General features: G+C 34.6%; 1 protein-coding gene across 1 annotated transcript in view; it reads right to left on the bottom strand.

The window, feature by feature from the left end:
- Kdm4c (lysine demethylase 4C) overlaps positions 1–14,885 on the bottom strand; it is a 406,229-nt gene that overhangs the window by 288,089 nt on the left and 103,255 nt on the right. The window contains exons 7-8 of the mRNA XM_058579703.1: positions 7,759–7,862; positions 1,125–1,262 (exon numbers count right to left, since the gene is read on the bottom strand). Of these exons, the coding sequence (XP_058435686.1) occupies positions 1,125–1,262; positions 7,759–7,862 (242 nt within the window). The remainder of the gene's footprint in view (positions 1–1,124; positions 1,263–7,758; positions 7,863–14,885) is intronic.

Raw genomic sequence — 14,885 nt, 5'->3', positions numbered from 1 at the left:
TGTATAATGGAAAGAAGTAATTCAATTCTGTTCCTTTCTAAATCATCCCTAATAAATAGAAATTACTCAGAAGAGAAAAAAAGTCTACTAATAGCAGGAGCTTCCTTTATTCCAAGAATTCATTCAAATGCTTCCTGGGGAGCCAAAGGGCTATAATTTTATTTATATTTTAATATATTATGCCATTTTCTAAATACACATATAAATTGAAACTACAGTTATCTTCCCTGAATATAAGGGAATAAGTTCACCCAATGGTGAACTTATTTTATCAATGTAGAATTAATAATATTCAGCTGTACGATATAGTAGTAAAGATAAGGCCACATAAGCTTTATTTATTATTTTTCACTGAATCTGTGTCAACTTTATATACACTGTAAAACAAGGTTTCATTTAGAAGCCGCTCTCTACCAGCTGCACATTTGCCTTCAAAGCCACAGGAAAGGATGCAAACCTAATAGTAACAGTTACCAGTTTGACAATGTCCTGTATTTAATGCGGCAGGGGATAGTAATTAAATTTAATAGAAATTGTTACTTGTGAATAAAAATATATAGTATGTGAACTAAATTAAATATGCTGAAAAAAGATACAAAATTATATCCTAAATATAACACGAAAATATATTTTTAAGTTATGTTCTATATCATTACTTTCAACAAATCCATTTCTGCAATAGGGCAGTTTTATTCATTTCTCCTTACTATCCTCACTCAGCCTCTTGTTATTGCAACTTTATCAGTCACTTCCTTCTGTACATTGTTTTCTAAGCCATGAAGTGAGCTCTAGCAAGGAGAGATTCAAGTCTACCTAACATGAGCCACTAGAAAATCTTGCAAAAAACCAGCTGGTGGCCTTATAAGTGAAACCAAACATCCATTGCATAAAATCACCTGCCAGGGTAAATTGCTCCATATTAATCTCAAAGCAGAAAAACATAGCTACAAGTAATAATTCAGTCCATGTAAAATAAGCTATCTAGTCTGAAATAAATGAATGCAGGGAGAACCACACAGGGTGAATAATGAAAAAGAAATAAAAGCTATACACTATCCTAAGTTTCTCACTACTATAACAAGAATACACAGTTAATTTATGCTTTATTTTGAGGAATAACTCACCAATTTAGCAACTTTTCCATAGTCAATCCATCTGACAGTAGCAAAATTTGTAGACTCTGCACAGTTGAAACCATGATTGAAACCAGCATGGTAGCCATACGGGAAAGTGATCATAAACTCCCCAGCCTCCTGAGTGATCTGCAGGGTAGAAAATATGCAATATTCTCCAGTAATAAGCCTTTACAAATTGTGCATACAATTAAAATATATTTCCTATACAAAAATAGAAGATTGTCATATCAAAGTTATAACATAAAAGAAGTTTAGTCAGATTCTTTATTTAATCCTTTAATAGTGCTTTTACAGAAAACTTTGAGAAGAATTTTCTAAAAAGTGTGATTTCTTATACATTATTTCAATCATTCAAGCTGTATTTAAAGACAAATAAATTTCATTTGAAAATGTTTTAAGTTATTCAAACTAATTTATTCACATTAGCTTTATACATATGTAAGTACGTGTGTGTGCACACACATACATTTTTGATACTTTAATGCAACTTGCATCACTGGATTTATACATAAGAGATATTACAATTAGGCTGAGGCTGTAGCTCAGTGGTAGAGCATCCACTTCACACATGTGAGGCACTGGGTTTGATCCTCAGCACCACATAAAAATAAACAAAGATATTGTGTCCAACTACAACTAAAAATATATATATTTTTTAAAAAAAGAGATATCACAATTGGCATGTTGAAGAGTTAAAAACACATTAATAAAGCATTGGATATTGGACAGAAAATACTATGAATTCTTTTTGGCAAAACTGATAGTATTCGCCCACTTATTCTTTCTAAAACTTACATAACATTCAATTAACTGTATTCCTTTTAATAGTGAAATTTCTATCCAAGGACTCATTCAAACCTATGTAAGCATATGTGAATGCATTTTTAACTATAATTAACTTACATTAATGTTAGGAGCCTAAAATTTATTATGCTTCCATATTTTATTTAGAAGCATTTGCTTTTCATATACAATCATCAAAGATTTTTATATATATATATATATATATATATATATATATATATATACACACACACACACACACACACACACACACACACACACATAATTGGTTAAAGCAAAAATCTTTAGTGTTACCTCTTTTTGAGAATAAATTATTAAATTATGACTCACTCCTTCATATGGAGTATTATAATCTTAGTTTTCCATTTTCTGACCTTAAAAATGTTTCTTCTATCCTAGCACCAAAAAGATACTTTATACTTCTGAATCTTTAAACAGGTATAAAATAATATAAACAATACTGATGGATTTGGACAAAATGAAGCAAAGTTCCTCTTTGACAAATATTTCTAAAGAATTTAAAAAGTGTTATTTTTTTCTCATTCAGAAACTCTATTATCAATTAGCTCTTATAACAAAATTGTTAAAAAAAATTAATGCCACACTTTCAATTATCCTACCAACTCAAATCAAAAGTACATTTTATTGTAGATGTAATCTGCACACAGTGCAATATTCAAGATAATATGCAGTTTGATCTGTTTTGACAAATGTACACAATCATATACCACAACCCCATCAGTTTACCACCAAAGAAGCTCTCTCATACTTCACCCCAGACAATCCCTAGTCTGTCATAAAATCCTACCTTAGTAACAACCACTGTTCTGATCCCTTTCAACAGTAGTTAACTTTACCTGTCCTAGGACTTCCTACAAAAGAAATCATACAATGTATTTTCTAATACTTATTTTTTTAGTTTTAGGTGGACTCAATATCTTTATTTTATTTTTATACAGTGCTGGTAAGTACCTCGCGCATGTTAATCAAGCACTCTACAACTAAGCCACAACCCCAGCCCCCATACAATGTATGTTTGCTCCCAGAATTTTCAAGACACAACCATTCCATTGCATGTAAACAACTAGCTCATTCCTAAATGATGATATTACAGCCTACAAACATATCATGTGTCTATCCAATCACCTACTGATGAACATCTGTGAAGCTACGTACTTGCTTTACAAAATTAAAACTGCACTTGATCCAATAAACCTCTGGTACATGACTAAAATCGTAACAAGTACAGTTTGCAGAAGGAACATATGTATATACGTGTGTGTGCGCACACTCACATTTTTGATACTTTAATGCAACTCACATCACTGGATTTATACATAAGAGATATCACAATTGGGCTGGGGCTGTAGCTCAGTGGTAGAGCACCCACTTCACATGTGTGAGGCACTGGGTTCAATCCTCAGCACCACATAAAAATAGACAAAGATATTGTGTCCAACTACAACTAAAAAAATATTTTTAAAAAAAAGAGATATCACAATTGGCATGTTGAAAGGAAGAGTTAAAAACACATTAATAATGCACTGGACATTGAAGAATTAATTAAAACATTCCCTAAGAACTGTCACCTAACCCAGGAATCAGACATCTCTCTCCTCCTACCATAACGATGGGTTTCTTCAGGAGGAAATATAAATTTTTATATATTATTACCATCTATATTCTTTGTTTCTCTATTAGCTCCTCCAACACTTCTTCCTGATTGTAACTGCCTTGAAATAAAAGATTCTATTTTAAATTTCCCTTCATAGGTACTCCATATATTCTTGTGGCCTGATTGTAAGTGATGTTAAGAATGTATTCATAAATAACTACTTGAAAACTTCACCATCAGGGGATGGGGTTGTGGCTCAGTAATAGAGCACTCACCTAGCATGTGTGAGGGAGGCCCTGGTTCGATCCTCAGCAACACAAAAAGAAAATAAAAGTATTGTGTCCATCTACCACTAAAAAATACTTTTTTAAAATTTTCCACCATCAGAATAGACATAAAATATTTGCAGGGATTGCACTGCATACCAAAATGGGGCAAGAAAAAAATACAAAGAAACAACATAAATAATATTCAGAATGTATGAGTCAAAACGAGAATAGATACCAGCTGTTCTACATTTTATTTATGGATCAAGAGAAAATGGAGTAATAATTCATTGTAATATAAATAAAAATAAAATTCAGAGAAGATTCCATCATTCAACTCTCAATATCAGAAGATTTTCCTAATACTACCCTAAAGTAAAGCCAAAGTAATACCTTCTCAAAAGTACTGAAAAGAATAAATGATTCTCATGGCATTTCAGCACTTAAATGTTGAGAAATGAACATGTAGATGTGGATTTGTGTTGAAACATACAGGAGGAATACAGAATAAATAAGGTGCACACACTACAATCCAATTAACACTTTAGGGATGCTAAAATGGTATATGAAGAGGAAGCAGTTTCTTTCCCAACAATTCTCAGTTCTTTCTTGTAACCCACGCTTCCCCACCCAAATGAAACACCAGAAGGTATTGTACTGCATTAAGTGGCAGCTTAGCTATCACCTGGCAGGCAGGGACAGCTTTCCAGTGCTCAACTTGGTTCTGGCTCCAATTTCACAGCTCAGAGCATTATAAGAAGTTACCCAATCCTCTTCTTTCCTGTTGTCACTCATTGTCATTGGTCTATGTTATAAAACGCACCTTGTTCAACTGTTTGTACCTGTGGAAAGGCATAGGGAATGGCAGGACAAGGATAGGACTCCACTAGAATAAAGAAGCCACCTTGGCTGGGGTTGTGGCTCAGCGATAGAGCTCTCACCTAGCATGTGTGAGGCCCTAGGTTCGATCCTCAGCACCACATAAAATAAAATAAAGATATTGTGTCTATCTACAACTAAAAAATAAATTTAAAAAATTAAAAAATAAAAAGAAGCCACCTTTACTGCTCCAATGTATCCTACCTCCATCAATTTCTATCTACTGACAAAATCCTGCTCTTGCCATGTTGAAAAGACAAATCTGTTCCCACTGAATTGGACTCTAAATTTTAAGCCTCTGTCATTTCTATAAACAGGTGAGTCCCAGTTAGCCAAAATACAAGGCTAATTTATTGTCTCTGTGGTGATAAAATGATTAGGAAGTCCAGGACAGAATAGAACAAGTCCTGTTTTAATAAAGACTAGAGAAATCATCACATCCTCATAACAACAAAAATTTGGAGAAGACAGTGCACATAATCTAACAGCAGAAATTACCTGTTACACACATTTTTTCATATATATACATACACGTGTGTGTGTGTGTGTGTATGAGAGAGAGAGAGAGAGAGAGAGAGAGGCAAATACATTGAAAGAAAGAAAACATTAAATCCAACTGAGAAACCATTACCTAACAGTAAAGGGAGAGTTGAAGAAAGAGTGTGTTATAATACAGCAATACATGCAAAGCGCTTTATACATATTGTTTCTTTTCATTCTTATAAAAACTCTATTGGGTTCATTCTTTTTTTTTAACTTTTATTTCATTTATTTATTTATTTTTATGTGGTGCTGAGGATCGAACCCAGGGCCCCGCACGTGCTAGGCGAGTGCTCTACCATTGAGCCATAACCCTAGCCCCGGATTCATTCTTATATAACTCTATTATAAGAATGAAAAGAATTAAGTAATTACTATCATTAATCCCAATTGGCAGATGAAGAAACAAAGGCTCACAAAAACTGTGTTACAGAGCTGGGAATGTGGCTCTCTGGTAAAGTACTTGCCTAGCATGCATGAGGCCCTGGTTTTAATCCCCAGTACAGAGAAGAGGAGAGGGAGGGAAGGTGGGAAGGAGGAGGAAGGAGGAAGGAGGAGGGAAATGGAAGTAAAAGAAGGAGAAGGAGGAGAAAGAAAGAAAGAAGTAAGAGAAAGAAGGATGTTGAAGGAAGAACAAAAAGAAAGAAGAAGGAGTAAGAGCAGAAAGAAGAAGGAAGAGAGGAAGGAGGAGGAGGAAGAAGAAGAGAAGGAACTGCAGCAGAAGAAGGAAGAGAAGGGGGAATGAACTTGGGAAGTGTACTTCCAGTCTATGATGCCACTTACTACTTTGCTGCATGTTATATCACCATCACCAAAAGAAGCAGCTCCTGAAGAAGCACTGTGTCATCACATGCCCAACATTGAGATGGTGATCAAATTTCATATGAACAAGTGTCATTGCCAATTGTCCCTCTAAATCACTGGTGTTTCATCATCTCAGTATTAAAAACTCATCCTGCCACTTGCACAGAAGCCACAAAATGTCCCATCCACAAAGGCCCAGATGAGAGCCTGACACATCTAATATAATCTACCACAGAACAGCTAGGGAACTACAGCCCAGAAAGGTAAGCAGGACAGAACCTACCTCCTTCTCTCCCCAATATTGGGAAGAAACTATAAGATCCATAGGCCTCCATCCTGAGAAAAGACCCAACTCCATAGTTCTGTTCCTTCACCAAACCAAAGACCAGCCCTAAAATTGTCCATACTTTAACCAGGCCTAACCTACAAAGAGGATTTTCTGTCCTAGGGGATACTAGTTCATTCCTTAAGGCAGGCAAAGATGGGCTTTCTCTAAGTTGCCTTTTAATATCCCAGCTTCAGTAGAAGTATCAATGAAGCTCATGCCAACCACTTGAAGAAATATTTGGTAATGATGTGTCCAAGACTCACAAAAGCCTGATATCGCAGGTAAGACAAAGTCCCACCACAGCAGTCCCTCTGTAGGCAGAGCCTCTGCCCTCTGCAACTGACAGCACAGCAGCCCATCATCACCTCCTCTCCACACCATGCCCTCCACCACTATGCATGGCTTTAAGGCTGAACTTTTTCAAGTATGTAACTGTGTGATTAAAACACACTCATCACACAGAGAGTGAGTTCCCTACATGACTACTCTGTGAGGGTGAGAGAGCTGCCTCAAGATGAACAAAGATTCTCGCACTTGGAAAAATCCCGTTTTGAACAGAGTCCTCCTGCCAAAACAAGGCTACTTGAAGGACCTAAGATAAAGAAGATGTAATGATTCAGTCACAAGTGAAAAGCTTCTAAAGTGGAAAAAAGCAAGAATTCTGGGAATAAAATAAAAGTTAAGAAAGAAGAGCAGTTTTTTAATGTTTCTATAAGTAGCTAAGCACTTAATCCTCCAAACACTGAGGAGCGCTTTTATTTATATGATCAGGCCTTGTATCATTTCAGCTATTTCACGTAAAAATGCTCAAGCTCCGTGATAAATTTGACCCAGTAACCACTATGAATGCAAAAAAGACAGGGTACAGTATTAATGAGCTTTACAAAACTTAATTTTCAGAAATATTTTACAGAAGCAATATCTGATTATTATGTTAATAATTTTATCCATAATGAAGTATCAATTGTATTATTTCCAAATGTGTTTAGGAGCAACTGATTCTAACCAACCACTAAAAATAATTTCTCCCGATTTTTTAAAAATATATCACAAAAGTTATATTACTCATATAAAAGACTTTTAATATAGAAGCATAAACTCAACTTGTAGAATGTGTTATATTTTATTTACATTGTTATTAGGATGAAATATAACAACATGAAATCTCTAGTAAATATATGATGAAACAAAATTAATTTTAAATTAGGATTTAGAAAAACTAATGATATATTGATATATTATAAAACATGCATTGAATTTACCCACATCCTATCATCTTTTTTAAACAACTTCTTAAAGAAACATTAACATGTTAAACTCATCATAAATGTAAGTCATGTAAACAAGAATGTATGAAAAATGTATGAAAGAGTAATAGTAATATACCTTGTCAAAGGGAATACCGTATTTCTTCAAAACTGATGGAGATATCAGTGTCATCTTGTGGCGAAGAAATGCATCACATCCTTGGGAACTGCTTGGGAAAAAACCTAAATAAAAACAGTAAATATAAGCATCATTGGGTCAATTAAGATGAAATTTCAAAATTTTATATAAATTCTAGTGTTCTTAGAGAAAGACAATTTATTATCAAGTATAGGGAAACTCTTAACACCAAAACCCTCTTACTATATAAATCAGTGAGAATTCTTAAAATTTAAGGAATACATATTCATGTCACCAAAGGTAATCATCTTTACAAAAAGATTCACAAAGAATTGCTTTTGTAACATATAAAATTACTAAATTTCAGGAATCAATTTCAATTTGAAACATGTTTAAATTCAACCTGCCCAATATGTGCTAAATTGACAAAACATTAAAGCAGCTATGACAGTAATTATGCTTTTTTTTTTGGAGGGGTACGGGGGGGGGGCAGGAGGGGGGACTAGAGATTGAACTCAGTGGTGCTTAACTACTGAGCCACACCCCCAGGCATATTGTTTTTTTTTAATTTTAAGACAGGGTCTCAATTACTTGCTTGGGACATCACGAAATTGCTAAGACTGGCTTTGAACTTGCAATGCTCCTGACTCAGCTTCCTCAGTCTCTGGATTATAGGTGGATGCCACAATGACAGGCAAGTATGCATTTTAATAGAGGAACCTCTCATCTGAAATTCTTTTTTTTAATATTTATTTTTTAGTTATAGGTGGACACAATGTCTTTATTTTAGTTTATGTGGTGCTGAGGATCAAACCCAGTATACCTCATGCATGCTAGGCAAGTGCTCTACCTCTGAGTCACAACCCAGACCCTCATCTAAAATTCTTAAGTTATCATTCCAGAAGCACTCATCCCAATGTCTGACATACAGTACTGAACAGTTTTAGGGCTGCCTTTGTTTTTCACTAATTATTTTTAAACTAACTCCCTACTAACTTCTAATATTCTATAGTACAATTGGATAATTTGGTTGACAACAACTGAGTATTTCAAAACAGAGGATTTTAAATGTTCTGTACCTCCTCCAAAGCCAAAATAGGGATCGGGGATAGAACTGCTGGAAACCTGCCATATCTAACTACATGGCTCACTATACCCAACTAACTCAAGAATGTCACCAACTGATGAAAGGATCATCGGAACTGTAACTTATCACGAACCAGCTCTTGTAGAATAGAAGCATTTGCCAGGAATCTGTTCCCCACCTAACCCCAGTACCAAAGACTGAAGTCAGGGATGTTTTGCCAGTGGGTTACCTCCCTACTCCTTTTTAATTTTTTCTTTTGAGACAGTATCTTACCAAATTGCTAAGCATCTCACTAAGTAACTGAGACTGGTCTCAAACATATGATCTTCTTTGGGATTACAGCTATGCACCTATGCTCAACTTGCCAGGATTATTTTTAAGTATCTAGCCTTTATTGATGCCACACATGGGTATATAAGGCCAAAACATGTCAAAAATTAATTAATTAAAGAATCAAACAGCCAGGAAAAAGAAACTGAGGTATAAGAAACCACCCACAAAAAAACATTACATTCTGTTTAAGCATCTGCACCTAGTTTTGTTTTTTGGTGTTTTTGTTTTTGTTTTTCTTTTTAAGAGGGGGAAATACACAAAAAAGTGTGGCTACAGAAATATCAAAATGTCTACAATTTCCATGGACTAAAAGCATAGTTTTTGCACCCTGTGGTCATCTGATGCATTCCTCTGCTTACAGTTAATATTCATTATTCATAAATAAGAAATGAAACATTAGTGAATGGAGGGAAAGTACCACACGAATCTAATGGGCCTTTCTACACAATAAGATATCCTAAGTCTTTCACACATCACACAGAAAGTAAGACATCCCTGTGGCAGTCCCCAAATGTACAACCCATGGGTGTATATTAATACATTTCAAATAGATCTATCAAATTTTTCAAATCTGTAACTTTGTGCAGCACTATATGAATTAAGCTGTAAATTAAAATCGATGAAGAAAGAAAAGTGTATTTAATTTGCTTCTGCTCTGGATTTGTAATCAGGACCTGTTCGGTGTGGTGACTGGTCATAAGTTAATTTAAATTGGAAAACCACTGAAGGAAAGTAATTTGCAGTATATTAAGAACTACAGATTGGTTCAGAAATTATATTTACAACATATTATTAGAATTACATTTTATGTCATCTTGGGCAACATCTCATAACAAGCACAAATTACATATAAAGAATATGCCTTAAAATGAGTTTCACCTCAAAATACCTGCAAGGCTACATGGCTTATACTTATATAAGTACTTATACTTCATACTCTATAAAAAAGTATTTTATGCAATATAGAAGTACACTATTATAACTAGAATAATGTGACACAAAAATGATAATATTTTGAGGGGCTGGGGATGTGGCTCAAGTGGTAGCGCGCTCGCCTGGCATGCGTGCGGCCCGGGTTCAATCCTCAGCACCACATACAAACAAAGATGTTGTGTCCGCTGAAAACTAAAAAATAAATATTAAAAATTCTCTCTCTCTAAAAAAAAAAAATGATAATATTTTTAGAGACTCAGAACTCTCCCAGCAACAGAAAGGTTAATATCTTTCATCATAAACAAAAACATAACTTTGGAGTAACATGTATGAAAAACAACAAAATCAGATCTCACAGAAAAGAAAACATTTAACTAAAAATCCCACTTAAGACTACCAGAATTTTGGGCTGGGGATGTGGCTCAAGCGGTAGTGCGCTCGCCTGGCATGCGTGCAGCCCAGGTTCGATCCTCAGTACCACATACAAACAAAGATGTTGTGTCCACCGAAAACTAAAAATATAAATATTAAAAAAAAAAATTTTCTCTCTCTCTCAAAAAAAAAAAAAAAAGACTACCAGAATTTTTTATGTCACAACTGCAAAGACATCTTAGTACCAGTCAAAATTTTTTTACAATAAGTTCTTTTAAACGTGTCTTTCTGAATCCATTTTGCATATTTCCTTTCCTGGGTTTGTTTTTTGTTAATTTAACTTATTTAGAGGAAATCTTCTCTCAAAGCCATCATAATTCGCTTTAATCCACAAAGACATCATAATTTAGTGTAGTATTGTAAAGTTCCACAATATGTGCCATTTTACCAGGTTACATACACCAATGGGATAATCCATTCCTTCATGGTCCTCAGGAACAAGAAGTTCCAATCAACAAAGTTCTTTGGTATCCCCTGACATAGGTAGTACTAAGTATAATTGAGATACCTCATACCCCACAGGCTGACCAGATAATATGTAAGGTACAAATCATCCAAAATAAGGCTTTCACATCTTTCTATGGCATATACTTTGTCCTGATGAATCACTTGCTTTGTTCTTACATAAAAACAGACATACTAGAGGAGCATAATATAACATCTGCATGAGTGATAGGGATTCACTCCCTTTTACTGTGTGATGTTTGGGAGGAAGTATTTGAGAGGCAACCCACTTTGAGGTGCAAATTGCTGTGGGACTTTGTATAAAAAATCTTAGCCAATCCCCTCTTAAAGGTGCTTAAGAAAAATCCTTGCCTAAGCACCAACTCCTTTTCTTCCTATCCTCTCAACACACATGTTTTAGTATTAGTAAGTAATGGAGAAAAGTGTCTTTCATTACTTGAAGCCAGATTTGCCTTGACCAGTTGTTAAGAACTTGAAGTGCATGTTGCAGACACAGACTCCAAATACAACTTGAACACTCATGGCTGTGACTTACAGAATCTCACACTGCTTCAATTACCCCTATTATTCCATTCCTTGCTGCATTCTTGTGGGTACAAAACCTTATTCAATGGATGAAAACAACCTTAATTATCATGCATAAATATATATTATTTATATAAATTTATATAAAACAATCCATTAATAAATAAATAAGGAGCTGGGGTTGTGGCTCAGTGATGAAGCGCTTTCTTCACATGTGTGGTGAGGCCATGGGCTCAATCCTCAGCACCAGGTTTAAAAAATAAATGAATGAATGAATGAATGATGAAGGTGTTGTGTCCATTTACAACAAAAAAATATAAATATAAAAATAAATAAATAAAATGCAGTACAAACTCCTACGATGGAATACCACTCAGTCATAAAAATAATGAAGTGCTGCTACATGTTACAACACGGAAAATGTGAAAGGAGCCAGATGCAAAAAGTCATGAAATATCCAGAATAGGTAGAAACAGAAGTAGACTAATATCTAATTGCCAAATGCAGGCAGTACTGTTAGGGAATAGGGAATGACATGATTGATTCGTACAGAGTTTTCCTTGTGTGGTGATGAGAATATATGGGAACTAGATAGGTCCACAGATATGATAGAAAAGATGGAAGCACAGGGACAGAAAATAGATTAGTGGTTGCCAGCAACTGGGGGTAAGGATGAAGCAACATGAGAAAACTTTGAGAGTATTGGAACATGTTCTGTATTTTGTTAATGGTGATGGCTACTCCACTGAACACATTTCTCTGAACTCGTTGAACTATATTCTTAAAGAAGTGGATTTGGGGGCTGGGGTTTGGCTCAGTGGTAAAGTGCTCGCCTCACACGTGAGAGACCCTGGGTTCGATCCTCAGCACCACATAAAAATAAATAAACAAAATAAAGATATTGTGTCCATGTATAACTAAAAAAAATTTTTTTTAAAAAGAAGTGGACTTTACTATAAATAAATTTTACTTTGATACATCTGACCCAAAAAATTAATTAATACTTGGGAAATTGTTTTAGAAATGGATGGATAACAGATGTGTTTTTTCCTTCAAATGAAAAGTTTTCCACATTGTCAACTAATTTAATATTTTATAATATATTAGCTATAACAAACTAAGAAATTATTTATAAATCCTAATCTCATAAAACTCAAATTACAAATACATGCTGTTGCTTTGAACTACCAAAAGTTTCAGCCTTGGGAAAAGATTTAAAAATCAGTCGAGTGACCTTTAGTTTGAGTACAGAAACACTTATCTGTAAAGACTGACCAATAGTTACAAACTACTGAGAAAGAGAGAGAGAGGTATAGAAAAGAGAAATGAAGGAAGAAAACATCAAATAGGTTGACCTACTTCCACACCAGCAAAAGACTTTGATTAAGATAATTTCATTCCTGGAGAACAGTGTATAAATACACCACAAAATGAATCCTACTTTTATATAATATTATAATGCACTAATTAAAATGATAATGATGATGATGATAATGTTAGAAAGACGATCAATAGAGTAGAGCAAGTGGATCAAAGAATTGGAAGGAAAGTACAAGAAGGTACCCAAATATGAGATTAATTAGATTATTTACTTAACAGAGGATTAGTATCCAGAACATAACTCAGATAACAAGGTGGGGTGGGAGAGAAAGACTACAAAAATGCGCAAATGACCTCAATAAACATTTCTCAAAAGTAGGAATGAAAATGGCCAACTGGCCTAATCATCAGGGAAATGCAAATCAAAGTCACATTGAGATATTATTCCAATTAGAATGGTAACTACCAAAAAGACAAAAAAATAACAAATGCTGGGGCAAGGATGAGAAAGGGGAATCCTTAAACAGTGTTGGTGGGAATATAACTTAGTACAGAGATAATGAGAAAAAAGTATAAAGGTTCCTCAAAATATTAGAAACAGCACTACCATAAGATACAGCAATCCCAGTATTAGGCAAATAGTCAAAGGAAATTAATCCATTATATCAAGGAAATACTTGCACTCCCAAGTTTATGTTAGTACAGTAACTGATACATGGAATCAACTAAGATGTCCATCAATGGATGAATAAATAATACATAAATTCATCAGTAATTGAATATACAGTATATACACACAACAAAATATCATTTTGGTCATTAAAAAGAATGAAATTCTGTCATTTACATGGATGGAACTGGAAGACATCATGGTAAGTGAAATAAGCCAGGCACAGAAAGACAAATACTGAGTGTTCTCACTCACTTGTGGAAGCTAAAAACATTGATCTCACAGGAGAATAGAGAAGAATAGTGGTCAGTCGACACTAGGAAGGGAAGGGATGAGGGGGAAAAGGGAGAGGATAACAGTACCAAAATACAGTTAGATAGTCAGAATTCGGCTTTTATAGCACAACAGAAAACTACAGTTTCTAAAACTATAGTCTTCAAAAAAACTAAGCATTCAAATTTTCCAACACATAGAAATGATAAATTTTGAAGATGAAAATAGTAATCACATTCATCCACATTACACATAGATACATATATCAAATTATCACACTGTAACCCATAAGTATGTAAAACTATTGTGTCAATTAATTAAAAGTGGAAAAAATATATCATACAATGAATGCTAAGGTAAAAAAAAGAGGATATAGAAATACCACTTCTATGAGAAACATTTTCAACAATAGATGTATTTGATGTACACATGAAATTTCCTGGCAAGCTGATTTATGAACCACTAAATTATGTGGAAATAAACCTGGTAACTTTTACCCACATCCCTAATTGAGAGGCTGATATTAGAGTTTTGTGCTACAGTTAGCCTCTCTGCTTCCTACAGTAAGAGGAGTAGTTGATTATCCAAGACTATATAGAATATTGTGTATCAAGATTGCCCAGGCTTCACTCTGCTCCAAGTGTTCCATGATTCATCCACATCTCTACTGGTAGTTTTTTCTAGGAGCAGCAAAAGGAAAAGTTCACACTGATCTTGGGATCAAAAAGGATGGAGCATGTTTAAGAAACTGCCTTGTTTTTAATCTCCTGAACGTGGTGCCTTACATAATGGAACAGTTATATCTATTTCAAGCTGATAGGCAAAAACTCTTGAGTTAAAACTCTGAGTTAAATTTTCCATCAAATTTAATACACTGATTACTACTCATATGGTTTTTGACTGCATTCCTGATAGCACTTTGTTTTGTTTTATTCTTCTTCCCCTTTTGACATGTCTGTCACATGAACAACATACACATATATAACCCACAGTCTGCAGGCCAAGCACACAGACAAATAGTTCAGAGTCAAGTTAACCAAGAATTGTCCTGGCTCAACCTCTGCTCTAAACCTACCCCTCAAATCCCAC

The sequence above is a fragment of the Marmota monax genome, unplaced genomic scaffold, assembly GCF_021218885.2.
Source record: "Marmota monax isolate L192 unplaced genomic scaffold, Marmota_monax_Labrador192_F-V1.1 WCK01_AAM20220418_F8-fsc00124, whole genome shotgun sequence".
NCBI lineage: Eukaryota > Metazoa > Chordata > Mammalia > Rodentia > Sciuridae > Marmota > Marmota monax.
This window is presented reverse-complemented; position numbering and strand designations above follow the sequence as displayed.